The 27,135-nt window shown below is 41.9% G+C and overlaps 1 protein-coding gene and 1 long non-coding RNA gene across 10 annotated transcripts in view; one reads left to right on the top strand and one right to left on the bottom strand.

The window, feature by feature from the left end:
* The window catches only part of LOC144763503 (uncharacterized), a 556,338-nt gene that overhangs the window by 494,624 nt on the left and 34,579 nt on the right, over nucleotides 1–27,135 (bottom strand). For all 9 annotated transcript variants that reach the window (XM_078649154.1, XM_078649147.1, XM_078649152.1 and 6 more), the window contains 2 exons: nucleotides 21,108–21,197; nucleotides 15,039–15,110 (listed from right to left, as the gene is read on the bottom strand). In XM_078649154.1, the coding sequence (XP_078505280.1) occupies nucleotides 15,039–15,110; nucleotides 21,108–21,197 (162 nt within the window). The remainder of the gene's footprint in view (nucleotides 1–15,038; nucleotides 15,111–21,107; nucleotides 21,198–27,135) is intronic.
* The window catches only part of LOC144763504 (uncharacterized), a 179,277-nt gene that overhangs the window by 149,216 nt on the left and 2,926 nt on the right, over nucleotides 1–27,135 (top strand). The gene's annotated exons all lie outside the window — the stretch shown is intronic.

The following is a 27,135-nucleotide window of genomic DNA, read 5'->3' as shown; positions in this document are numbered from 1 at the left end:
GCCCGCCATAGTCTCTACTAGGGAGCACGCCTTTGCACAATTACTGTCATCTACATGTAGATTAAAGTCTCCGAGGACAGTAAAATGGGGGTGTTTTAGAGAGAGATCCGCCAGGATTGTAAATAAATACGTGGTATGGGTGGGGGGACCGTTGGGAGGATTGTAAATTAGCACCCCTGCACCAATAAGGAGAGAGGCCTCGTAGATACTGAAGTACATAGCTTCAATAGATCCCAGATTAGCTAATTTTCTGGATGAGATTTTCCAGTGGGATCTGAGGATAATAGCTATTCCTCCCCCTATATTTAATCCGGGTCTGTTTAGCCCGAAAAATTGATAGTCAGGGGGGACTGCTAAAGCAATATCGGGATTGGAAGCTTCTTTCGTCCATGTTTCCGTAAGGAACATTAAATCCCAGGCGTTCGATGTGAGAGAAAGCCAGATGTCACTAGCATGTTTGGGCAGGGACCGACAATTGACTAGGCAGGCACTCAGTTCACGTAGAGGAGTGGAGAGGCGTCTCTCTCTTGTGTACTTACATGAGTGAGGCGAAGGGGGGTGGAAGGAGTAGTGGCAGTTTGAACAGGTGAAACTGTCCGGAGGTAACGCGGGGTTGTACCTTGTGTGATTATCTACTGTTGAAGGTCTCAGTTCTAAGAGACCGTCTCTAGACCATCTGCGGCATACTATCGGGTCGATTAGGGCTGAGTGACCAGCGCTGGGCGCGGGACAGGCGCGGACGGGCGCAGATGGGCTTGCCTTAGGCGCGACCACTGCGCGCGCGCTGACACATGATTTATGTAGAGAGCGAAGCTCGTGATCAGCTCCGCCCCATGTGCTGCCGGGAACGCCCTGCACGTTCTAGTCTTAAAGAAGTTTTGTGGTGCGATCCGACTTCTTTTCGCATATGCTTTAAAACAGCGCCAATTGAAATATGCACATCACAACAAAATGATCTTAGAGTTCATTGAATTCTGTCTGTCTAACAACATTTTTCTCTTTGAGGACCAACTGTATATACAAACCTCAGGGACGGCGATGGGTACCTGCTTCGCTCCCAGCTACGCAAACTTGTTCGTTGGCTGGTGGGAGGAGCAGGTGCCCAGGAGCTGCACAGTTGGTACAGACACAGGACAGGTCCAATGCTGGTATCGTTATATTGACGATTTGTTCATCGTGTGGGATGGAGGGATGGATACGGCAGAAGAATTCATAAAGATCCTTAACACCAACGGCCTCAATTTGCACTTCTCAGGTTCAGTGAGCCCGGTGGCAGCGGAGTATCTGGACCTGAGAGTGTACATTGAAGATAACCTCCTACAGACTACTCTGTACAGAAAAGCAACTGCTGGTAACTCCACACTTTTTGCCAGCAGCAGCCATCCCACCCCACTAAAGAATAGCATTCCCTATGGAGAATTGCTTAGAATCCGCAGGAACTGTTCCAAAGACTCTGACTTCGAGGCGGCTGCCTCGGAGTGCCTAGCGAGATTTTCAATGAGGGGCTATGGCAATACCTTATTGAAAAAGACCCTGAATAAGGTAAGGAGGATACAGAGAAATACTTTATTGGCCACAGTTGATCCTAACGCGACGAGAAATAGAAACATCAACAAGGAGAGTGGAAAATTCAGATTAATCACTCCGTATTCCAGGGGAGCTAAAGATCTGAAAGCTATGCTTAACAAGAACTGGCACATACTGAAGACTGATAGTATATTAAAGGATGACCTACCCACACATCCTTTAATTACTTTCAGTAGGGCAAGGTCATTAAATGACATGTTAGTCTCGAGTCATCTAGACAAACTTCCTCCTAAAACCAACTCCTTAAAACAGATGGCTGGTTTCTTTCCTTGCGGTCACTGCAAGGCTTGCAGTGGCAGCAGACGTGTACTGTCATACGTCATTCCAGACACCGGCAAGAAAGTGCAAATCAAGCACTTTATCACATGTAGTACACAGTTTGTAGTTTACTGCCTAGTCTGCCCATGTGGCCTCAGCTACATCGGCAGTACTATTAAGGAACTCAAACTAAGGATCCTTGAACACCAACGAGCAATCGAAAAAGTAGATATTACATACCCGGTTGCTCGGCATTTTGCTGAGGAACATGACAAAGATCGCACTAAATTGCGATTCTTTGGATTGGACATCGTCCCACCAAATGCAAGAGGAGGTGACCGCTTAAGGAGACTCCGTAGACTCGAGTCTAGATACATCGTAGACCTTTCGGCTAAACATCCGGGAGGGATGAACAGCGGTGAGGAGCTTTCATGTCATTTGGGGAAGTAGAACTATGGCCTGTAGTAGGACCCATGATAAGCACCCTCTATTTACTACCAGCCGGATGACCATTTGTATATGTTGTAAATTGCATATTTTGTATATTTTGTGGATAGCGGAAATACTGTACCTTAATAACATCAAAAAAATCCCGAAATATCAACTCTCTTTGCTGGAATGAAATTAATTGCATTAACTGCATTTCTTGCAGAAGACCACTAGTCTGCGCTCTACCCATTCCGCTGGAATGTCAGTTCAAAGTAAGGACGTAACTATGTAGATATGTATATATTCAATATATGTAAATATGTATGTACGGAGTCTTATTGGTGCAAATCGGAACCTGAATTGATAGAAAAGTAGGTTTTTCCTTTCTTTTTCTTTCTTTTTGCTGCTCCCCATTATGGGTCTTGAATAACCAGAGTAATATGTAATGAATAACAGCACAAGGATGATTTGACCACTATGGGTACATCGTACTTACATATGTAACTCTTTCCTTTACGTCCCTGCATCTGAACGTTCTCTTTATATGTTTGATACCATATTTATTGTTATTATTTTCTGCACTGTTTTTCTGTAAATATGACATTTACTTCTAAACATAGGACATTAGCCGATCCACGGCTTTATTTTCACCTTAGCACTAATGGATGAATTGTAACAGATCCAACATTCGGATATACACCCTTCCAATATGGCGCCCATAGAGGCACAAAGGGTCATAGTCCTATGTTTATGTCAACATTTACAAACTTTTGTATTTATATGGGATGTTTTGAAATTGACAAGTGACACACTGACGAAGGCTAACGCCGAAACGCGTCTGTGCTTCTTTGTTCCCGAATAAATAACTTGGACACCTTTTGGTTTGTGAGTGCTGCCTCTTTGAGTTATACGCGAAGAGTTTGAGCGTTATGTTATGCGGTTTTCCCGCGAACCGCTAGCAGCACCCGTTCACGTGTGCACGGCTTTCCGTGGGAGTTGAGCGTTTCCGAGGAGGAGTTACGCTGTGCACCATTGCAGCCGCTGGGCAACATTTTGAAAGGACAATTCAACATCGGCGGTGTATCGACGGAAGGGATTAATGCGCTGGACTTGCTCCGGGCTCCCAGACGGAAGACGCGCTTGCCGGTAAGCTGACTTTCTGCCTTTCCCTTTCACACATGGATGTTTAAGCGTGTAGCGGTAATTGTCAATAGAACGCCCGCAGACCAAGAGGTGTCCGAGTTTTAAAAGGGACAATGCACTGAGGGTTGCAGCATATCATAGGAGCAACCCCCACTGTGATTATCAACACCGAACATCTAACATCCACTAACAGTGCTAAAAGATGTTTTCTGATACGGAGCATATGAACGCTGCGAAAGACATGTTCAAGCGCAAGGGGCCAGCAGCGCAAGTGGCAACAAGAACAACAACGTCTGAAGAACGACCACAGGATCATAAACTGAAAGAGACATTCTTGAAATTAGAGAAACTACACGAGCGCGAAGTGCGCAAATGGTGGGAGGCTACTAGCCTAACTAATTACATTGAAGAGAAGAGAGTACCTAGGGGGCTGAGAGTGCACACGGTGCCCACGTATGAACATCTGGATCCCGAACTCCTCACAGATTGGTTCGAACATACGGCATCCTACTGTGAGGGCACCCTGAAAATCTTAGTAAAGTACACCTGGAGCGATAGGGGGAAAGCACTGGCGGAAATTGATTTGATCAACGAGGAACTGGGAAAAGAAATGGACGACGGAGTAAAGGCACTAACTACCCAGATGAGGGACCAGATGAAGATGAGATTGGCAAAATATGAACAAAAGATAAGAACACGCAAGCAAGAGAAATATGAGCGTGACGCCAACGACTACGAAACCGGGCGTGTACTCACTTACGCCAAGAAATATGATGCCCCACGGAAGGCTCTCCAGAAAAGAACTATGGTAACCACCACGAGCGGAACACCAGAGGTAGAACTCGTTACCTCTGAATCAGACCTGACTGAGAACGAGTCGGGAGACGAACAACGGTGGCAGAATGATCAGGATTCACAAGGCGCGTTGTATGATTTACAAGGGGCCCGCCCAAAGAAGACTCCTTTTCAGGAGGAGTACGAAGTGATCAAAAGCTCCTGGCTGAGGGGTGGCAAAAACAAACCACCCGATGCGGATGCAGATGCCACAATAACATCAACCAGAGGAGGAGGACGAGGAGGGCAGGTGGCGGCAAGAGGAGGCAGAGGAAACGCAAGAACCTCCTCATGGCAAAACCGCCGGACGACAAAGAAACAACAAATGTGAATCATGAAGACAACACTGACTCGGCCAGTCTCACTGTAGTGAATCTGACATCAAGGGTACTTACAGAAGCGGAGACTGAAGTGTTAAGTTTAGGTCTCACTTTTTGTCCAACGAATGACCTTGAGTACACACAGACCAGAATCGATCTGTTCAGATTTACCAGGAAGCTGAAGCTCCATAAACATTTTAAAATGCGTCCGCATTTAAAAGCTAACAAGAAAACTACCAAAGTGAGTGAACTGGACATACTCAGCTCCAAAGATCTACCAGCTATCGAAGTATTAGAGGACTTACGGTTGGACCATGAGCCTGATCATGAACTGGCAAACTTGACCATTGCTCAACGAGCTGTTCTACAAGGGGTAGAACAAGTAAGAGAGGAAAGCTCGTTTAAACCGGCATCAACCTTCGTACCACAAGCAACATGGGACGCAGTTGATGTCTTTACAGAGGCAATGAAAAGAGACCTAACTAACTATAGGAAATCGCAACCAACCCATTTAACAAATAACATCACGGAATGTCAACGCCGAGCAATAAAGAATCTGATGGATGATAAACTCCTGGTAATCAAGCCCTCGGATAAAGGTGGTAACGTGGTCCTAATGAGCAGAGAACAATACCGAACTGAGGCATTAAGGCAACTCGCCGATAGAAATTTCTATCAGGAATGTACAAACACAGCGTACCAAAGGAGCATCACCAACTACGATGCACTAATACAAAAGTGGTATATCCTGAACATGCTCGGAAAAGATAAGAACCTCTTCCTAAGGAACCACACCCCTATGCTACCTACCTTCTACCACCTCCCCAAGTTACACAAGAACATGACCAATCCCCCCGGTCGTCCAATAATATCTTCGATTGGAAGCCTGACGGAGAACTTGTCCCGTTTCGTTGATAATGTTTTGTTTCCATTGGTGATTAAGCTAAAATCGTACATAAGAGATACGAAAGACTTCCTGACTAAGATCCCGGAACTACAATGGGACTCTGGATACCTACTAATGGTTTTAGACATCACAAGTCAATACACTTGTATAGATCACAAGCAGGGTCTCGAAGCAGTCACATATGCTTTAAAACAACGCCAATTGAAATATGCACATCACAACGAAATGATCTTAGAGTTCATTGAATTGTGTCTGTCTAACAACATTTTTCTCTTTGAGGACCAACTGTATATACAAACCTCAGGGACGGCGATGGGTACCTGCTTCGCTCCCAGCTACGCGAACTTGTTCGTTGGCTGGTGGGAGGAGCAGGTGCCCAGGAGCTGCACAGTTGGTACAGACACAGGACAGGTCAAATGCTGGTATCGTTATATTGACGATTTGTTCATCGTGTGGGATGGAGGGATGGATACGGCAGAAGAATTCATAAAGATCCTTAACACCAACGGCCTCAATTTGCACTTCTCAGGTTCAGTGAGCCCGGTGGCAGTGGAGTATCTGGACCTGAGAGTGTACATTGAAGATAACCTCCTACAGACTACTCTGTACAGAAAAGCAACTGCTGGTAACTCCACACTTTTTGCCAGCAGCAGCCATCCCACCCCACTAAAGAATAGCATTCCCTATGGAGAATTGCTTAGAATCCGCAGGAACTGTTCCAAAGACTCTGACTTCGAGGCGGCTGCCTCGGAGTGCCTAGCGAGATTTTCAATGAGGGGCTATGGCAATACCTTATTGAAAAAGACCCTGAATAAGGTAAGGAGGATACAGAGAAATACTTTATTGGCCACAGTTGATCCTAACGCGACGAGAAATAGAAACATCAACAAGGAGAGTGGAAAATTCAGATTAATCACTCCGTATTCCAGGGGAGCTAAAGATCTGAAAGCTATGCTTAACAAGAACTGGCACATACTGAAGACTGATACTATATTAAAGGATGACCTACCCACACATCCTTTAATTACTTTCAGTAGGGCAAGGTCATTAAATGACATGTTAGTCTCGAGTCATCTAGACAAACTTCCTCCTAAAACCAACTCCTTAAAACAGATGGCTGGTTTCTTTCCTTGCGGTCACTGCAAGGCTTGCAGTGGCAGCAGACATGTACTGTCATACGTCATTCCAGACACCGGCAAGAAAGTGCAAATCAAGCACTTTATCACATGTAGTACACAGTTTGTAGTTTACTGCCTAGTCTGCCCATGTGGCCTCAGCTACATCGGCAGTACTATTAAGGAACTCAAACTAAGGATCCTTGAACACCAACGAGCAATCGAAAAAGTAGATATTACATACCCGGTTGCTTGGCATTTTGCTGAGGAACATGACAAAGATCGCACTAAATTGCGATTCTTTGGATTGGACATCGTCCCACCAAATGCAAGAGGAGGTGACCGCTTAAGGAAACTCCGTAGACTCGAGTCTAGATATATCGTAGACCTTTCGGCTAAACATCCGGGAGGGATGAACAGCGGTGAGGAGCTTTCATGTCATTTGGGGAAGTAGAACTATGGCCTGTAGTAGGACCCATGATAAGCACCCTCTATTTACTACCAGCCGGATGACCATTTGTATATGTTGTAAATTGCATATTTTGTATATTTTGTGGATAGCGGAAATACTGTACCTTAATAACATAAAAAAAATCCCGAAATATCAACTCTCTTTGCTGGAATGAAATTAATTGCATTAACTGCATTTCTTGCAGAAGACCACTAGTCTGCGCTCTACCCATTCCGCTGGAATGTCAGTTCAAAGTAAGGACGTAACTATGTAGATATGTATATATTCAATATATGTAAATATGTATGTACGGAGTCTGATTGGTGCAAATCGGAACCTGAATTGATAGAAAAGTAGGTTTTTCCTTTCTTTTTCTTTCTTTTTGCTGCTCCCCATTATGGGTCTTGAATAACCAGAGTAATATGTAGTGAATAGCAGCACAAGGATGATTTGACCACTATGGGTACATCGTACTTACATATGTAACTCTTTCCTTTACGTCCCTGCATCTGAACGGTCTCTTTATATGTTTGATACCATATTTATTGTTATTATTTTCTGCACTGTTTTTCTGTAAATATGACATTTACTTCTAAGCATAGGACATTAGCCGATCCACGGCTTTATTTTCACCTTAGCACTAATGGATGAATTGTAACAGATCCAACATTCGGATATACACCCTTCCAATATGGCGCCCATAGAGGCACAAAGGGTCATAGTCCTATGTTTATGTCAACATTTACAAACTTTTGTATTTATATGGGATGTTTTGAAATTGACAAGTGACACACTGACGAAGGCTAACGCCGAAACGCGTCTGTGCTTCTTTGTTCCCGAATAAATAACTTGGACACCTTTTGGTTTGTGAGTGCTGCCTCTTTGAGTTATACGCGAAGAGTTTGAGCGTTATATATATATATATATATCTATATATATATATGTATATATATCTATATATATATTCACTGAAAAAACCATAGGTTATAGACCATATATAGTTAGGAATTAGCATTTACAAAACCTTGAAAATTCACTGAAAAAACCATAGGTTATAGACCATATATAGTTAGGAATTAGCATTTAAAAAACCTTATTTTACTCACACAAAACCATTGAAATTCCATATATAGTTAGTTGCACTAACTATATATCGCGCACCCGCAATCCACTGCTGATCATGTCACATATTACATCATTCATGACATGGTCAGTGACATCACTGATGACATCACTGATGACATCTCAAATGACATCACTGATGACATCACTGATGACATCTCAAATGACATCACTGATGAGATCACTGATGACATCATCCAGTGACTGTGTGTTTCTGTAAAGTTTAAATATGTTTTACATATTGAAGAATGAGTAGATGTATAAGTGTCTGGACGAAGGATTTAGTAGGTGCATGACTGAATGTATGAGTGAGTGATTAAATGTGTCTCACTGAGTGCATGGGTTAGTGACTAAACTGTCTTAATTTGTGCATCATTATGTCTGTTGTTCTGTAAACTGCTGCATGTGTTGATCAGTAGCTATATGATTAACTATATGGGTTATTGATTGATTGTCCAAGTATTTGTATAGGAGACTGAGTGTGTGTGTGGCTGGCTGGGAGGTGTGTGACTCTGTGCCGATCAATGTGTACTTGTATCAATGATTGTATAAGAAAGTAAGTATGTGTTAGTGTATGTTTGAAAATGTAAGGTGCTCTATGTTTAACTGTATAGACAAGAAAATGGAAGTGTGATTGATTCTTTACAGGACTGACTAGGTGTGTGAGTAACTCCATGGATGAGTGGCAGAGTGTAAGTGTCTGTATAGGTGTATGAGTGCATATGATAGTGTTGTAAAGATGAGTGATTGTATGTATGAATGATTGTATGGGTGAATGAGTGAATGTGTGTGTAGACGTAGGAATCAGTGAGTACGTATGTAGTAACTAGTATTGCTGTGTCAATGGTTTCAAAAATTATACTCTGTATTTAACACTGGGTGAAACAGAGGTTATATTAAAACGTGAGGAGATGCATTGTATTGTCACATGAATGATATCATCAGTGATGTGGTCATTGATGTCATTTGAGATGTCATCAGTGATGTCATCAGTGATGTCACTGACCATGTCATGAATGATGTAATATGTGACATGATCAGCAGTGGATTGCGGGTGCGCGATATATAGTTAGTGCAACTAACTATATATGGAATTTCAATGGTTTTGTGTGAGTAAAATAAGGTTTTTTAAATGCTAATTCCTAACTATATATGGTCTATAACCTATGGTTTTTTCAGTGAATTTTCAAGGTTTTGTAAATGCTAATTCCTAACTATATATGGTCTATAACCTATGGTTTTTTCAGTGAATTTCAATGGTTTTTTAATAGCAAATATCATAAGCTGTCGAATGTCAAGTACGTGGTAAGTAAAAACATTTTCGTGTTTATGCACACTGATCTGCTTTGAATACTGCCCCCCACCCCTCATTTCTATTAGGAGTACTCTCTCTTTGCAGATAGTGAAGGGTAGTTAACGCAGCCCTTTGCCCCCTTTGTAATACGTCGTGCCTGCTTCTCTCTCCATTTGATTGATTGTTCTCTTTGGTTCATTCTCTATTTACAAACAAGCACAGAGTCGCAATACTCTGTTTAGTCTTTGCAGATAGCGAAAAATCGTGTAAAAAAACAAAAGGAATCGAGCAAAATCAGTAGGCCACTAATGGGATCTCTTTTTGACCTCGCTAAAATAGAAACATTAGGAACAACCTGTTGAAAATAGCAATGCGTATGTACATAAGCGGCGTTCATTTGTGTTCACAGTACCCCTTGTTGATTGTTTCAATCGAGCATTGAATTGTTCGAAGTTAATTCTCTTAAGGATCTTCTCTACCTGCAAACGAGGAAGAATAGGAATATTCTCTCTCCCTTTGCAGATAGTGAAGGGTAGGTAACGCAAGCCTTTAACACGTCGTACCTATTTCATTCCTCATTGATTGATTGATTGTCCGAACATTGACTGTTTGGGAATTAGTTCTTTTTGGAGGTATTCCCTGTTTGCAAATAAACGTAGGAAAATCTTTGCAAGTAGTGAAAGGGTACGTAATGCGGACCTTTCTCCCCCGTTGTAATCTGTCATGCCTATCTACTCCCCACTGATTGATGCACCTTTTTCACCCGGACCATTTACTAGAGATACGTCATCTGGCCCGACCAGAGAGCACCCCTAGTGAAAAGGACATATGCAATAATAACGAAGTGATCACTGTATCCTGTTAACAGAAACTTTACCATGAAACAACCTGGAAAGAAAAAAATAGGAAAACGAAAATCAGTAGGCCACTGATGAACATGAACTTTTATTAAACAACAAACAAAGAAACGATAACATAACGTAATGATAAAACCTATTAATGTCCTAGAAACAAGAAAACGTTAAAGTATGCCAGTGGTGAGAGACCAGAAAAACAGTCCGAGAAACCAAATCACCCCTCGCTGTCCCAACTCATGCACTCTGAAAGTTCAAAGTTTTGAGGAGTGCTTGTAACATTGTCTGAAGCCTATTTGCAATTGCTTCATCTTCACTATTCTTAAAGTAAGTGGGGGCTGTTGTGATGCGGTGCCACCCTGAACCGCTTGACGGAGGCCCCCGAGGGACGGTGTCATGTCGCGGACTCGGAGGGGGCGCTTGGCTCCGGCCCCCTCCCCAAGTCGTGTTGCCCTGGTGTGGCCTGAGATCGCCCCCGACATAGGTGGCCGGCTCCCGGGGTCAAGCGGAACTTTTTTCCTTTTGGTGACTCTTCCATTCTTCACCTTGTCCCACAATCCGTTTCACCTAAAGACACGCTGTAGTGGGGCACCCCTTTTCCGTTTCATTTGCCATTCAGCCCGCTTTTGCTACACTGTGCCTCTTCCGCTATTCAGCTGTTTACCGCCCGCTCTTTCGACTACAGCGTCTCGCTCACCATGTACTTGAGTTGCTCCCGCTCTTGCGGTGCAGCGATAGGCGGCTGCCACAGGACTCTCAAAATGGCGGCCATCTCTTCAGATTTGGGCGTGGTCCACTAAAATGGGCCTGCGACACCTTGGAACTCGGACGCTTGTCTGCTAGAGCTTGGGCTCCATTCTCGAAAGCGTCCCCTCATCCTTGAAGATTCTACAAAAGTCTTGGGGGCCCCCGACTCCCGCAGGCTTCTGGTGGGGAGCGCCTAGCATGATTGCTCGTGGAATGGCCACGACGGAGCTACGAAATGGTGGTGCTCTCATGCTAACGCCAGCTTCAGTCTGAAACATCCAGAAACACTGTAGACTACCAATTCGATCAGTTCCGGTAGCGCTCCAACGTGACCCGGTAGAGAAGAACTTGCCCTCCCCTCTTTGACTGATGGTTCTTGTTGCCTGTCCCTTCTGTTGTCATTTAACAGAACTATTTAGCCTGCTGAAAGGGGTTGTGTGCCGTCCGCTGGTTGGTGGAGACATTTTGACTATATTCTGGACCTGCGTTGTCGCGTAATGCGTCATATGACGTGCCGCGTTAGAAAGTTTAATAAATTATTAAACACAATAAACAATCCTTAAAAAATAAAAAAAAATAAAAAATAATCAACAAAACCAACAATCAATTAACAACAGTATTTGAAAAGTCTATCATTCATTTTTCATTGCAGTACGCTGCCCAGAAAGCTTCCCGGTTCCCGGACCGGGCGCTACCCACGCAAAAAAACAAAAAAAAAATTTTTTTTTTTTTTGCCCCGCGGGGCCGTTTTAAAGCCTCCACATTAAACCTAGGGGGTCAGGGAGGATCTACTATGCCCCCTTATGGTTATTTGCCCCTTTGTTTTGGCCTCCTCTTGTCTCTCGATCCTACCGAGAGACAAGATGGCGGCCGCTACGGACTTTTTGGAATGTTGACAGACGCCAGAGAACCAATCAGCTTCGCTTCACAAAGCTCCGTTGCGCGAAAAGTACGCGTCCTGGAGCGCTGCCCAGAGCGCGCTTACAGATATATATCTTTTTTTAAACGTTAATTTCTCAAAATCCACTGGAGCACATATATTGAGACCTACAAAAGGCACATCGGGCTACCAGTCCCTACAATTTTGCCAAGTTTCGTGCAAATCCATTCAGCCGTTCGGGCTAAAAGTGAGGCCAACCGCCCTATGGAAATTAACATGGGAAAAACGCGTTTTGGGACCCCCCTTTTTTCTCGGCCCCCCCTTGACGAACCCCCCCAAAATTTTCAGGGGCTGCTCAGAAACAAAATGTGCCATTTTCCTGAAAATTTCAGCCAATTCCGTCCACAAACGCCAAAGTTATTAGACATAGAATTTTCAAAAATCCCATAGAGAAAAAATCCTAACTATATATACCTACTGGCGACCGCCAGTAGGTAATATATATATATATATATATATATATAGATAGATATATATACATATATATATAGATATATATAGAAAAATATTTATATATGCCTGGGTACAAACGGGTACAGCAGCTAGCCAAATATTCACCCTTTGTGGCCCTTTCTTTTGGGTTGTTTATCGCTCTGTTCAAAATACATCTTTGGAAAACTTCCCTGGGAAATAATGAAGTCCACGTACGCCTTTTGAGTTTTGCAGGTTTTGATGAGTCAACATTGCGTCTAGGGAATCTCAGAGGTAGTGATCTAAAGAAGCTGACAGAATCTCATGTCAGTTGTTCTCTTGCACCGGCATACTTATCCAGAATGTGTGAAGTTCTAATAGTCACTAGAGTCTTCTGAGTATGATAATCTAAGAGTTTTCAAACGTCTACAGACTAGATACACATTGCATGGTGTGCGCATGTGTGTTTTTTCCTAAGATGTCTCTAGCATACCTGTAAGACCTTGGTAGTCCAGCGACATCTTATGGAGCTTGCAGGATTCCACAAGCTCCTCGAGTGACTGGGCCTAAGTCAGCAGAGCTGGAGATGGTTTCTTATGTAACAAGGAATATTTATCATCCATTAAAAGTTACTCTGGCAGAGTAGTTCCATGTATTATGTCAGCTTTGGGTGCAAAGCTTAAACAATGGAATGAGCTTCTTCTCTGGTACTTCAATGCAATCTTGATTCTCGAGCTTCCTACCAATCTAGGGCCATATTATCAAGGAATGGCGATAACATTATTGCCGCTTTTGCGGCAGGAAACTGCAGCTAAAGCGGCAGTAATGGGATTGATAATATGCCCTTGTGAATTCCCATAGAAGCCCAGGTTCACACCAGAACCTGGTCTTCTATGGGAATTCTCAAGGGCATATTATCAAGCCCCTTATCGCTGATTTAGCGGTGGTTTCCTGCCGCTAAAGCAGAGATAACGTTATCGCCATTCCTTGATAATATGGCCCCTAGTCCATTACACATTTCTGGTCTTTCAATACCATGTCCTGGTCTTAACATTAAGGAGTCAAAAGAATATAATTAAGTCAGTAGATCTTGGTAATAGTGATGATACAGTTTGGTGGCTCTGGCAGAGGGCATGAAATGAACTGCATATATTTCTGAAAATGTTGTATTCCAAACGTTGTATCACAAAAGGCATCATCATTCTCATACACTTGTTTGCAAAATATATGTAAAGGACACCATATTTCTACTTGTGAATGACATTAAGATGGGTGCTGCCATTAAATATGCATTTACAAAGCTAGGGGAAGTTTGTACAAGCCATCAGCCTGGGTCTACTTCATTAAGAGAAAGCTTGCTTTCTGGTGGTGATGAGATAAACAGCTTCAAAGGTTTGCTTGGAATTTATAATTTACCTATAAGATCGTGGTGTCTTTTATATTGAGAGTGTGAATGCCTAGATTAGCTGGTAATGTTGGAATCAGGAAAGAAAGAATCAGCAGTGTTTCACATAAAACCTTCCTCATACATTTTGGCTCTGTGTATATAGTACTATTGCATAAACTATGCTGTCTTCAGAAATATACATTGTAAATAGTCATCTATGTAAAGAATCAATTAGTGGCCTTTATTAACCTTGATGAAACAGCATTCATTTGAAGTTAACAAACCTTTGGCAACGTTATGCCAAAACTCAAAGAACTTTGGGCCACATGCAACAACCTTTTTTCCAGTCGCAAACGGTTCGATTCAGCGATTCGGCCCATTTGCGACCGGAAACGGGCCTTTTCTGATGCATGAACTCATTCCCATTTGCAAATTAGGTAATCGCAATTTTTTGCGATTACCTAAATAGCTAATGCATTTAGGCAATGTCAATTTGCAAATCCCTAAAGGCGATGCATCAGCCCTTTCCTAAAGGCAAAGTGTGCCTTTAGGAAATGCTAATTACCATCAACTTCAAGTTGATCGTAATTTGCGCATTCTTTGAAAAATGCACAAAAGTGCTTTTTTCAAAGTGAGATGTGGCGCACACACATGCCCTTAGGGCAGGTGTTTGCGCCACATGAGCACTGTTCTCTTTTTTGGGGGGTGCATCAGGGGGGCCTTAGGACCCCTGGCACCCTTAGAATTGCATTCGCAATTTGCGATGACAAATTTGGCAATCGCAATTTGCGAATGCATTTCCATTCATTCCTATGGGCCTGTAGGCTCATAGGAATAAATGGAGTAACATTCCCTAATAGCGTTTCACAATTTGCAAATCGCTATTAGATAATCTTAAGGAATCTTAATTTATTTTGAGATACCTACATGCATAGGGATTTGCGATTCCAAAATAGCAAATCCTTAAAAATCACTTTTTAGGAATCGCAAATCCAAATGTTGATGCATGTGGCAGATAAAGATGTAATCACTGTTGGGTAAAATCCATTGAGGAATGAGGCAGTAAGATAAGACAATGTATGATAGAGCAGATTGTGTACCATGGCAAGAAATGACTGTTTTTTTCGACTACACATTGATAGAAAACCAAAAAATAAAATGTACGGATGCAAAGAAAATACTCAAACACATGGTGAAGGAAATGCTCAAACACATGGTTGCTTTGAAGTTCCGTCTCACCCTTTCGCCAGAATAAGGTAGGAGGCTTCGGCTCTCGCTCATTATTGTGTCTGTGGGGAACCACTGTGGCTGCTGTAAAAGTAAAAATTGCATTAGGCAAAACGTACTTTAAGACCCATTTTCACTTTCCACACCAAACTCCCCCTCCATGACCACAATGAAAGACTCTCATTAAACCTTTTAGTGGCACCCAAGTTTAAGTAGGACCATGATCACACAGAGTTTGTTGCCAGCAACCTAGCTTCTAGTAAAACATGTGACAAAGGAGCTGACAATATTATTTAGCTGTAAAGTCATATCATTAGCCATGGTACCCTTAAGGGTTTAAAGGCTTTAAAGAGCTCCTGTGTCAGAGCAGTGTATTTGGCTAGTTTGCCTATAGACATTCCATGAGTATAAATAGACTGTATAAAGTATTTTTCTGGCAGCAAGGATACATGTTCACCTTGTTAGTATGTAAGGGACTGGGCCGGTACATAGCCAATGGAAACAGGTGGATCCTAGTGAAATATACTAATTCAAAACAACAACTGTAAATTTGTAAGATTAATGAAAGTCACATAATTTTGCAGAGAAAGGTGAGGTATATCTTGACATGTGCAAAGTGAGGCATGTTTTCCTAAGCATTAGCCTGGCTATGCAGTGTGTGCTATTTATTGATACTACACTCATGCATCTTTATTCTTTTTTGTAATTGCACTCTGATCTCACTGCCCATATTCGTGGGTTCACTAATGATTAAGATTGTCCTGAGAGTTCTCATCTAGAGCTGATTTTAAGGTATTATCTACTATTGCCCACTGCAAAGTTTGTTAACATTGGTTAATATTCAAACACGGAAGAGGGGCGAGGGTCAAATCAGTTTATACTCTACCACCCCAGACCCCCAAGAACCTTAAGTGTACGCACATGAGGGGTGTATAGAGTGGGTAACATAAATGAAATATACAAACAGAGAGAGCCCCAATAGGGCAAATCACTCTGTTTGGAAAAATTGCCCTCACTCACATACCAAGGTATGTGACATGCTTCATCATCGGGCCTGCTTACAATACGCCCTGTTGTATCCCCACACAGGGCGGAGCATAAGGGAGGGGGAAAAAATAATAAATTTCTCTTAACACGACATATAGTCAGGACAAGTGGACAAAGACAACCCATAACACATAAATTGGTGAAAGTCGTGCAAACACCAAGTGATCACAACCGAGATTTTTGTAATAGATATAAACTCGTGAATGTTCTCCCGCATTTGAGGGGACAATGTCCACACACAATATAGGAGAGGTACGGATCGATTAGACCTACCTCACCCTTGGGGTACCATTATCCGAAGTACGGAGGAACCCAGAGTGGCACCGAATGCGACGGTCCTGAAGAAGACCGGAGTGACCTTACAGGCCCACACAGAGCGGTCGAAACATGTTGACTCTGGCAGTGGTAGGAGGGAAGCCTTGAGGTTCCTAACTATCTCTTTGAGGCTTTTTCCCATCCTCTTTCATTTTTTAATCCTGGTAGGGGTGTCAAGAAAAGTTTAATAAAGGTTGTGTTCTGGTTGACACCTTTATTCAGTTTTAATCACTCCCCATACTGCACTTTTCGTCGCACTTCTCGGTTGTGATCACTTGGTGTTTGCACGACTTTCACCAATTTATGTGTTACGTGTTGTCTTTGTCCACTTGTCCTGACTATATGTCGTGTTAAGAGAAATGTATTATTTGTTCCCCCTCCCTTATGCTCCGCCCTGTGTGGGGATACACCAGGGCGTATTGTAAGCAGGCCCGATGATGAAGCATGTCACATACCTTGGTATGTGAGTGTGGGCAGTTTTTTCAAACAGAGTGATTTGCCCTATTGGGGCTCTCTCTGTTTGTATATTTCATTTATGTTACCCACTCTATACACCCAACATTAGTTAATACCATGTACTGAGAGCATAACCCATTAATTGACTGAGGGGTTAAGACAAGGAGAACAGGAAAATTTACTACTGAGCATGTGGCGAATACATCTATTAGCACCCCTATAGGAAGGCCAAAAGGCCAATTGCAACTGCTGGCTTCCAGACCTTCACTGAACCTGGAACACAGGCAAATAAGAATACTTAGTGTGACAATTCTACTGCCTTGGACTAGCTGATCCAGTATCAGTCTTCCAGGGAGACTTCTAATAATTATATTATTCAGAAAAGTGTCCAACTACTGGAACAGTAGCTGAATATAAAAATCTTGAGAATTTGATAACATGTATAGAAAATATATTTTTGCTAATGGTTATTTCTAGGCACACTCTTTCAATGACTATACTAAGGAATAAAAACAACAAACATTCATACAGGGTGCATCAATATATTTACTTTGATGTTCCTCAAATTAGCTAGACATAGATTCCCTTCAAATGTGTTGCCACGAACAACAGGCATTCACTCCATACGGCCTCTCAGCATCAATCAATCAGTAGATTTGTAGAGCACTTCTTGTCACCCGTGAGGGTATACAGCCGATGGCAGGGTCCAGTTGATTAGCTGAATAGCCAGGTCTTCAGGGGCTCCCCATCTCATCAGAACTCTGGAACAGATGGGGAGGTCCGGAGATAATGGGGTAGCTCATTCCATGTCTTCCTTGCTAGGTGGGAGAAGGAGCGACCTCTGCATCTGCTACATCAGATGCGGGGTTGAAGGTTAGAGACGGAAGTGGAGCGGAGATGTCTGGTGGGCTGATGGAAGCTCAGGCGATGGTTCAAGTAGGTGGGTGCGCAGTTGTGTAGGGCCTTGTATGCGTGGGCCAGGAGCTTGATAACCAGCATCTTTTCTGTACAGGGAGCCAGTTGATTTCCCTGAGGTAGGGGGTGATGTGGGTTTGTCTAGAGAGATCCATGGCGAGTCTGCCTTCTGTGTTATGCATGGTCTGTAGTCAGTTTGTAGCATGGTCATTGGGGGTCTGAGTTAAGAGGGCCACCAGGATGCATCCAAGGGGGAGCTTTTGTTTCCAAAGATCTGTCCCTCTATCTTGTCTGTGTTGAGCTTCAGGCAGTTGTCGTTCATCAATTTGGCAATGTTTGTAATGCAGTTGTGGAAGTTAGTCTTGGTGTTGGTGGTGTCTTCGTAGAGGGAGAGAATGAGTTGTGTGTCATCAGCGTACCATATGATACCAGTCCATGGGTTTTTTATGATGCTGGGCAGAGGTGTCATATACATTTTATAAAGGGTGGGGATGACCGAGGATTCTAGTCCACAGATGATTTCTTTGGTTCGAAGGTGAAGGGTAAAATTACTTTTTGCATTCTTCTGGTGAGGAGAGGCGATCCATTGAGAGCAGCTCCTTGAATGCCTCTGTTGTGCTGCCTTGTGATAAGTGTTTGGTGGGAGCCACTACATAGTCTGCCAAGAGGTCTCTCCTCTTTCTGAAGTTAGCAACTTTATTTCGTCTAATTTCTTTTAGAAGGGTTTCCGACGTTAAAGCGTTGGAGACTTCAAATAGATTCTATTCTCCTGAAGGAGTACATTGTAACATATGGAAAAGGACTAAAATAATGTCTGAGCATGTTTTTCATCCTATTTTTCCATGAGTGTGAAAAGCTATGTGTGGTAAAATGTATGAGATCGTATGAGAGTAAGGTGCTGGAGTTTAGGGCAGATGGTGAGTTACTGTATTACGTCAAACCCTATAAGGCAGTCTCCACAGCTACTTTAGCTAGTTGGGCGAGAGTAGTAATAAGTGAGGTACGAGTAGACCTTTCCAGATATGGTGCCTATTCCTCAAGAGGTGCAATGACTAGTAAGGTTTTCTGGGCAGGTAGTTTGCTAACAAATATTTTAAAAGTAGCAGATTGATCTAATGCGAATACTTTAGCAAAATGTTATTTAAGACCTGTGGCCACGGAATGGCTTTAAACTTGCAAAATGGTAGCCTTCAGAGGCTAACATTATCCCTTCCTCCTCACCCTACGAGGAGAAAATAAAAAAAAATGTAAAAACAAAAAGAATGACTAGGATAAAGGTATTATCAAAGTTTGTTAACAGGTTTATAATTGATAGTGTTATAGCATCAAGTACTTGTGAATTAATGTTGAATTCTATTTTTTTTTGCACCAAAAAAGTACAGTACAATTCACACATTTAAATTTCCCGGATATAAAGTGCATGTGCATTACAATGTCAGTACTTTTTATTTGTGCTTTTATGACCTCAAAGGCTGAAATAAAGATGATTTTTTTACTTTGCAGACAACTTATTATAAAGCTTGACCGAAAATGAAGATGTTGTCCTGTTGTGTCGCAGCTTAAAGATGATGATGACTGAGTGCCCTGGATATACATATTGTCTGGACATTCTATTGCTTTATGATGTATTATTGGTCTTTAAAGGGCTGGATGTTGCTGCAGCAATAGAAGGTCATTGCATAGTGTAAACCTCAATTGTCTTTAATGGAATCAAAATTCTTCTTGTATATTAATTGGAAATTCGCTATTCTGGCTTCGCCTAGGTTAAAGATGAGGTGAGGGCAAAAGCCAGTTGGGGTCCCTGAATGGACCGAGTTCATGATGGAGGCAGTGTCCTGTGGGGGGAGCTGTCCCCATTCAGTTAGTCGGATGTCTGTGGTGGTAGCGAGGTTGTTGTTTTGCTGTTTTGCTTAAAGAAGTCAGTGGCCTTGGGCTAGCGTTTAAAGTATTTGTAGACGTTGCAAGGTTGTTGCAGAATTCCTGTGCGGGGGTAATGTTGTTTGTTGCAGCTGAGGGGTTGGAGCATTCTTTGACACTGTTGAAGAGTTGTTTGCTGTTATTAGTGCTTGATTCAATGCATGAGGATAAGGCTTTTTTCTTCAATTCTCTCAACTGACTGAAGTAGAGGTTGAGGGTTGTGTTGAAGCTGGTCTTGTTGGTTGTGTCCTTGCTGGTGCACATTTACTTTCCAGTTGTTTACGCTGTTGTTTAGTTGTTCGGAGGTCTTCAGTGTTCCAGCTAGCATACTTAGTGAACTTTCTGTGGGTTGTTGCCAATGGGAGCGAAGCTGTTGGTGCAGTTTCTGACGTTCTGGTCTAGGTTGTTGGAGGACATGAGGTGGGTGATGTTGAGGGTATTGATCCATGTGTCCTTTAAGACTTTGCTTCAGCTGTAGTGGGGGGATTGGGCAGACTGGGTCAGCAGTCCGTGAGCTGGTGATGGTGAAGTGAATGATGGAGCGGTCAGACCAGGTGAGTTCTGTGGTGTGGCTGTACCTGATGCAGTCACTGGAGATGAAGATTGGGTCTAGTGTGAGTCCCGCGGTGTGCATGGGTTCATGAACGAGTTGGGTTAGTCAGATGTTGTTCATGCTGTCGAGGATGTTGGTAGTGTTGATGTCATTGAGGTCAAACACAAACATAATGTCTTTTAACTGGCAATATTTTCTACCCAATACAGTCTCATGAAGAGTATGAGGAGCATGTGCATATAAATCGTAAAATGTTCATTTGGTAAATTAAGTTAGCCAAAACATATCGAGCCCTCCTACAAGGTCCTTGAGGGGTTTATGGCAAGGTCGACTGCAAACCTGTATAATGACCCTGTTGACTTGATTGTCCTTGAGATCCCTTTTTTCTTTCTGCAGTACCTATGAAATTCTAGCCTGTTCTGGGCAAATGGAGGTGTACTGCGTTTGATCACAAGCCTTATCAGGCACCACACTGATCAAAGGCATTGTAAAATCACCATCAGAAGCGGTCACTTTTACTAAACTTATTCACTCTACAATGGTTGGTAGGGGAAGTGAGGAATGCAATGGGAGAGATGATCAAGGAAGCAGAAACGAAGCGGTTTCTGACCTCCTAAATATGCAAAAGAGGAAAAGGGTAAATACTGGTAGGAAATCTTAGTGACATGGTGCGGTATTATAGGCTGACAAGAAATTATAGAAAAGGGATTGTGTAGAGACTGGACTGTTTAGTTATGGATTGGAAGCAAGGGTTGGGAGATGAGATTGTACTTAGGAAAGATTCAATGTAAGAGAACTGCAAATAACATCCAAGGATGGCTACTGAAAGGCTCAGATACACAGCATCTTTATATCCATTAAAATACCCTTACTCTTACCAATCTTCTCCCATCAATATGGTGTGTGGGGTTGTATAACATTGAGAAGTTTCTCTGTCTCATGGTGGTTCCAGGAGGCAATACAGGAAGCTGACAAGAAGACAAAAGGGATTTCAGACAAGATGAAGCCTAGCGCAGCCTTTAGTAATGAGACCCACACTTCCTCAATGCCCACAAATAAACACCCCTAACTTTGTTTGTCAGAATATAACAAATTTAATATTGCGCTACCATAATATAGTAGAAAAACTATTAACTAAAATATTGATAATTAAGTATATAAAATGTAATTTAGATGACTTATTATTATTCTAACACCTACAATTCTTTAAGATGTAGATATCAGTATGGTACCTATACATGGAGTTATGTTCATATGGCACTTCTTTGTACACGCCTGACCTGAAAGTGCTTGCATTTGGAAAAAATATCAGAAACACATATATTGTGGGACAGAATATCATCTCAAAAATATAGAGGACAAGAATATCATGTACATCAGTTTCTAGGGGTAAGTAAAGTTTTGCTACATATAACTCCTCATATATGTACCTTGACGATTTATATATCAATCGTCAAGGTACGTAGATCTGGAGTTAAGAATAGTACATTTACATTTACCTAGTTGCACTTACCTACTTGATATTCTTGTCCTCAATGTTTTTGACACAATAATCTGTCCACACTCTATTTGTGTCTCTGATTTTGTCACTAATCAATCTCTTCAAATGTTCTTCCTGAAGTGACCTCTAATAGGAAGACTATCTTGTAAAATTTGCATTGTAAAGGATGGGTCAGTGGCTTTTGCTACCTTGCTGAAACAATATTTGAAGTTTATAAACTTTTGAAATACTCAACCAGACTCTCCAGGATTTTGCATTTTGCAAAAGAGTCGCAAAATCTGCAGTTTTGTAAAAAGGCTGTTCTTTTTACAAAAGTGCACGCTCAATTTGGGGAATGTGATCTGATGTTATTTTTGAGTGAAGAAGCTGACAAAAGGTTGTGAAAACATAATTGAAAGGGTCGTGAAACCATAACTTACAGATATTTTCGTCTCTCAATTCCCAACTTTTTGGAAACTAGGACATCTTGTGGCCAGGGATGGTAATTGTTTTTAAAATATCTCCATTATAAAGTTCAAAGGTGAACAGTAGGTTGTACTTTTTTAAAGAGATAGGAATTAAAACGAAGGGAAAGTGAAATGAGCACACGTCTCTGGAAGAGAGTTAATGTGCTAAAAGTCATGAATTGGAGATTAAAGGCTCCAGGATTGATTTGTGTGTCCTCTGGACAACTTACAGTCCTCATTTAGTGGCCATAGCAAGTGAGGTTTATTTGGTTGGCCACCACTGAGCTGACTGCTAAACATCATTAGTGTTGTGAGATTTGCATGAACCTGTGTGGAGTAATTTCTCGAAGAGATCTTTTTTTGTAGTGTGGACATCATAGGTGTACTCCTATGTTCATTCATTCTCAGCCACAGCCAGGCCCAAAACACAGGCCCCTACAGCCCATGCGGTGCAGGAGGCCCCAGGCCTTCTGCCATCCTCCATTCAGCCAAAGAGCAATTAATATTGGTGGGATAAGGGAGACTCAGGGGCCCTTCATCACATTCTGCAGGGGCCCCTTCATTTTGTGTTATGCCACTGACAGGTTATAACAAGGTGCAGTTAGTTGAATTTTTCTCATAAATTCATTTCAAGGATATGCTATTCCTCCAACAGCATGGAACCAGTATGGGGAATATCTTCGTCCCCAGTGTAGCAGGACTCTATGTACATCATCTCGAAACTCATAAAATCCTCAATCAAGCAAACCCCTTTCTTCAACACATCAAACTTTGGAAGAGCTATATTGATGACATTTTACTAATTTGGGAAGGCAACCAGACTACAGCCAATGCTTTCCTATTATGGATAAATGATCAAAATACTTTTTTGGAGTTCACACACACCATGGGAAAAAAAGGAGTTAGTATTTTTGGATCTGAATATTTTTGTATAAAGCGGCACTTTGAAGACCAATGCACATTTGAAACCCACAACAAAAAACTGCTTCCTTTAATTTGATAGCTTTCACCCCAGGCATTTAAAAGAGAATCTACCATTCGGACAGTTCCTGAGTATCAGGTATTGTACCGAACAAAAGGACTGCAGGAAACAAGCAGAACAACTAACTGAAAAATTGATATCCAGGAACTACCCAGATGAATGGTGGCCCAAGCTAAAAAATTAGCATTAACCAACCATAAACAACCATAGAGATGCCCTGCTGGAAACACGCTCTATACAGAAAAATCAAGAATCACAACCTATCTGTATCACAACCTATAGCGTAGCTTCTAATCTGGTCTCCCAAATTATCCAGAAACACTGGCGTATTCCGAATAGTGGAAATTTGTCTATGCCTAAACTCCTGTTCTCCCACAGAAAAAAAGAGCTTGAGGGACATGTTAGCACACACTGGCAATGTACTGTAAATAACATAGCCATCGCTGATATGGGTAATATCAGTCCCAGGATGCAACACACGATGTAAGATGAAAGAATCATCGTAAGCCAGTTTAATCAATGTTCCATGATTTTTATTGTATAGAGCATGTCGAAATTCCCAGTACATTTAGCAACTGTGAAAAAGCTTGACCCCATGTATTTCGGGCCTGACTGGCCCTTCGTCAGGGGTTCTTTTCTAAAAATGTTAAACAACAAAAGAATTGTCATTAGCATGCTGTGAAGTTATTTCAACAGACAACGTTACACACCTTCTATATCTGTCATGTTAAATGTCCCATAAACAACGCTTTCCCTCTAAAAGCGTAAAAGAACGCTTTCGAAATGTGCTATCAAGTAACCTGATCTACAATGACACTCTAGGGAATTTTTTTAGATAATCCTCTGCCCAATAAGATATTCCACGATAAACACTGCCATTACACGAAGGCAAAAAATAGGAACTTTCATACCTCACATACTACATAAAAAAGGCAAGACCATCGGCTGCAATGGGTCCAGACCAAATTCTAATTACGGTCCTAAAAAACAACCCAGAGGAATGGAGTCAGCTTTTAGCATGCCTCTTTAAATAAATATATAGAACAGGAAAAAACCCAAAGTCCTGGAAAGGAAGCATTGTTATTCCAATACACAAGAAAGGCTCCAGGCTGCTCCCAAGCAATTACTGCCAGATCGCTCTTCTGGACGCAACCGGGAAGATTTTTGCTGCTGCTGTTCTAGACCATCTAAAAGAGTGGGCCTTCTCTACCGGCTCTATTCCACTTAACCAAGCCGGGTTTAGATCCAAACATTTGGTGACAGATTACATCGCAGTACTCCAAACACTACTAGAAAAATACGTGATCAGAAAGTCGAAGGCAGTGTATGCAGCCTTCGTTGATTTTACGACCGCATTTGATAGGGTTGACCGAGACAAACTTTGGAAAAAACTGCAGCAAATGGGAATCCCTCAAAATCTTCTTCACCTAATAATCTCATTGCACTCTGGGACATGGTGCCAAGTCCAAATGGGGAGAGAGAAGGGCCTTACAAGTCCAATACCAACTTTAAATGGTCTGCGTCAAGGATGCCTACTAGCTCCCTTGCTGTTTTCCTTATATCTGAGCGACCTACCGGAAAACCTTAATCAGGTAAATAATTTTCCACCTAAGATTGCAAATTTTAAAATCCACTGTTTGATGTACGCAGATGACGTAGTGATTCTAGACCTGACCCCATTTAGGCTCCAAAGAAATCTGTTGGCACTTACCAAATATACTGGAGAAAATCATTTAATCCCAAATGTCACCAAAACAAAAATAGTACCATTCACAGGAAAGAAGAATCATGTCAAATATAACTGGACACTGGGGGGAAATCCACAAGAAATTGTAAAAGAATATATATATCTCGGGAGAATTTTCACCCAGTCCCTGCACAACCCGCCTCACTTGCAAAAAATGGGTCGAAAAGCAGGCGTCCATCTAGGAGCCCTCCAAAGATTATATACCTCCACCGGTCAAAGACACTTCTCTTCTTTGACACAGGTCTATAGCTCTAAAATTGAAGCTGTTCTATCATATGCAATAGAACATATTCCAATCAATGAATGGAAACAAATTGTTATCAAAGAAGAGAAAATCCTGCGGAAACTAACCAGGATGCCGCAAGCTGTACCGGTTCAAGCTCTCCGGCTCGAACTATCATTAGTCAGCTCTTTTTCCAGAGGGATCACAAATATAATTAGATGGGCATATAACCTGGTCCATGCTGATCAAGGAACTTTACAAGCTCTGTTAAAAACTGAAACATTTGACCCAGACTCTCCGAAGTATGTGTTTTTAAAAAACGTATGCAGAGCTTTCAAATTATCATCTGTGACTTTGGATATGCTAAAATCTTGGTCACCAGCCCAACTGAAACTATGCCTGAAGCATCTTACCCCCAGGTTAAGCATGACCCTTGCAAGCAATATTGCTCTGTCCTCTCAACATACAATCAGTACGCTGACACAATCGTTTTAAAAAAAACGCAACAATATGTTTTTTTAATCTAAATCATGGAGTCAGGCGAAGTATTATTCTACTACGACTTGGGATACTACCCCTAAGATCATACACTATTAAATGGTTGCCAAAAGGAGGAGGGTCTAACCTCTGTGGCTTATGTAAAGGTGGGGTGCAAGATCTAGAACATGTTCTCTTTGCCTGTCCAAATCCGACTATTGTCGCTGCCAGGAACAGATACATAACACCGATCAAAATCAAATGTAATATAAATTCTGTTCAGAATTTGATTACCCTTTGCAACGCTCCACCCAATGAATTTGTGTGTATCCAAGTGTATAACTTTTTAAATCATTTTTAAAATTGTATTAGATAGATAATTTTAAAACCAAAATTGTAATTTTATTGCTAAAAATGTGTTGTTCTCGCAAGAGAACTGAATCAAATAAACTAAACTAAACATGAGTACCAGTTGCATTACACAAGGACATATTCATTTGTTGAATCAGAGGATATTGAGCCGACGTCAGGCTCGAACCCACTTTCTCAGCTCTAAAGTCGGCAGCTCTAGACTTACGCCACAACCTCACCCACAAGAACAGTAGCATTTTCAATATTATATACAACAAAGTCATAGTTGTTGGTGATTTATCTTATGCAATTTACAACCATTGACAATGTCAATAGTCCTGGCTTGTTGTAGGTGTAATGATACTTGTTGTGTTAAATATCTGGATGAATGGACAGAAGCAGCAAAATACCAGTGGGGCAGCACACTATGCTGAGCACAGATTTTTAGCTTAAGGGTTTTAAGCCACGCCCTTAATTACGGCAATCACACCCCTATCAGAGACCCCCCAGCTTTTTCGTCCCACTTAAAGCCCTGTTCACACCTATTCTATCCGTTTCTTACCTTCCCTCCTGTTCCCCTCAATAGTCCTCCCATATACCTCCTAACCACATTTTACCTTAGTTTTGGGGCAAAGATACAGTTCTTTCTCCTCCACAATTGTTAATACTTTACTTATATATGCTCAATCAGAATTTTTCATTGTTAAACACTTTGGGGCCTTTGCAATAAATACTTATATTTCGTTTATGCTGTTCTGTCAAACTCAGGTCTTTGTTGTGTTCCATGCTCTCTGAATTTGACTACTCTGTGTTTTTTAACTTAATTTAGCAGCTTAATTCAATTGTGGGAAACTAAATGCTTATCTGCATATATATTTATCGGTTTTGGATTATTACTACCATGAGCCGTGTTACATAAAGCAGCCCCTTGGTGCAACGGGCTTGCACACACACTTTGTGCACCCCCAGGGCAATTTGGTTTTTCATAAGGGGCTGCAGATGCTTGTTCGGATCCTTCCATAATACCTGCGTACATGTAGCGACAGTGCTATCTTTAGAGGGCGATCCCTCATGTGTATTGGGGTGTGGACCCCATGCAAATGAGGGAATCTCTTTATCTTTGCACCGATGCCGCATTATGTACACAGACGCAAAGGCAAAGAAGCTGTCAGGAGGCAC

The sequence above is a fragment of the Lissotriton helveticus genome, chromosome 6 (genome assembly GCF_964261635.1).
Source record: "Lissotriton helveticus chromosome 6, aLisHel1.1, whole genome shotgun sequence".
Lineage (NCBI taxonomy): Eukaryota > Metazoa > Chordata > Amphibia > Caudata > Salamandridae > Lissotriton > Lissotriton helveticus.
The sequence above is the reverse complement of the archived record's forward strand: the minus strand, read 5'-3'. Positions and strand labels throughout refer to the sequence as shown.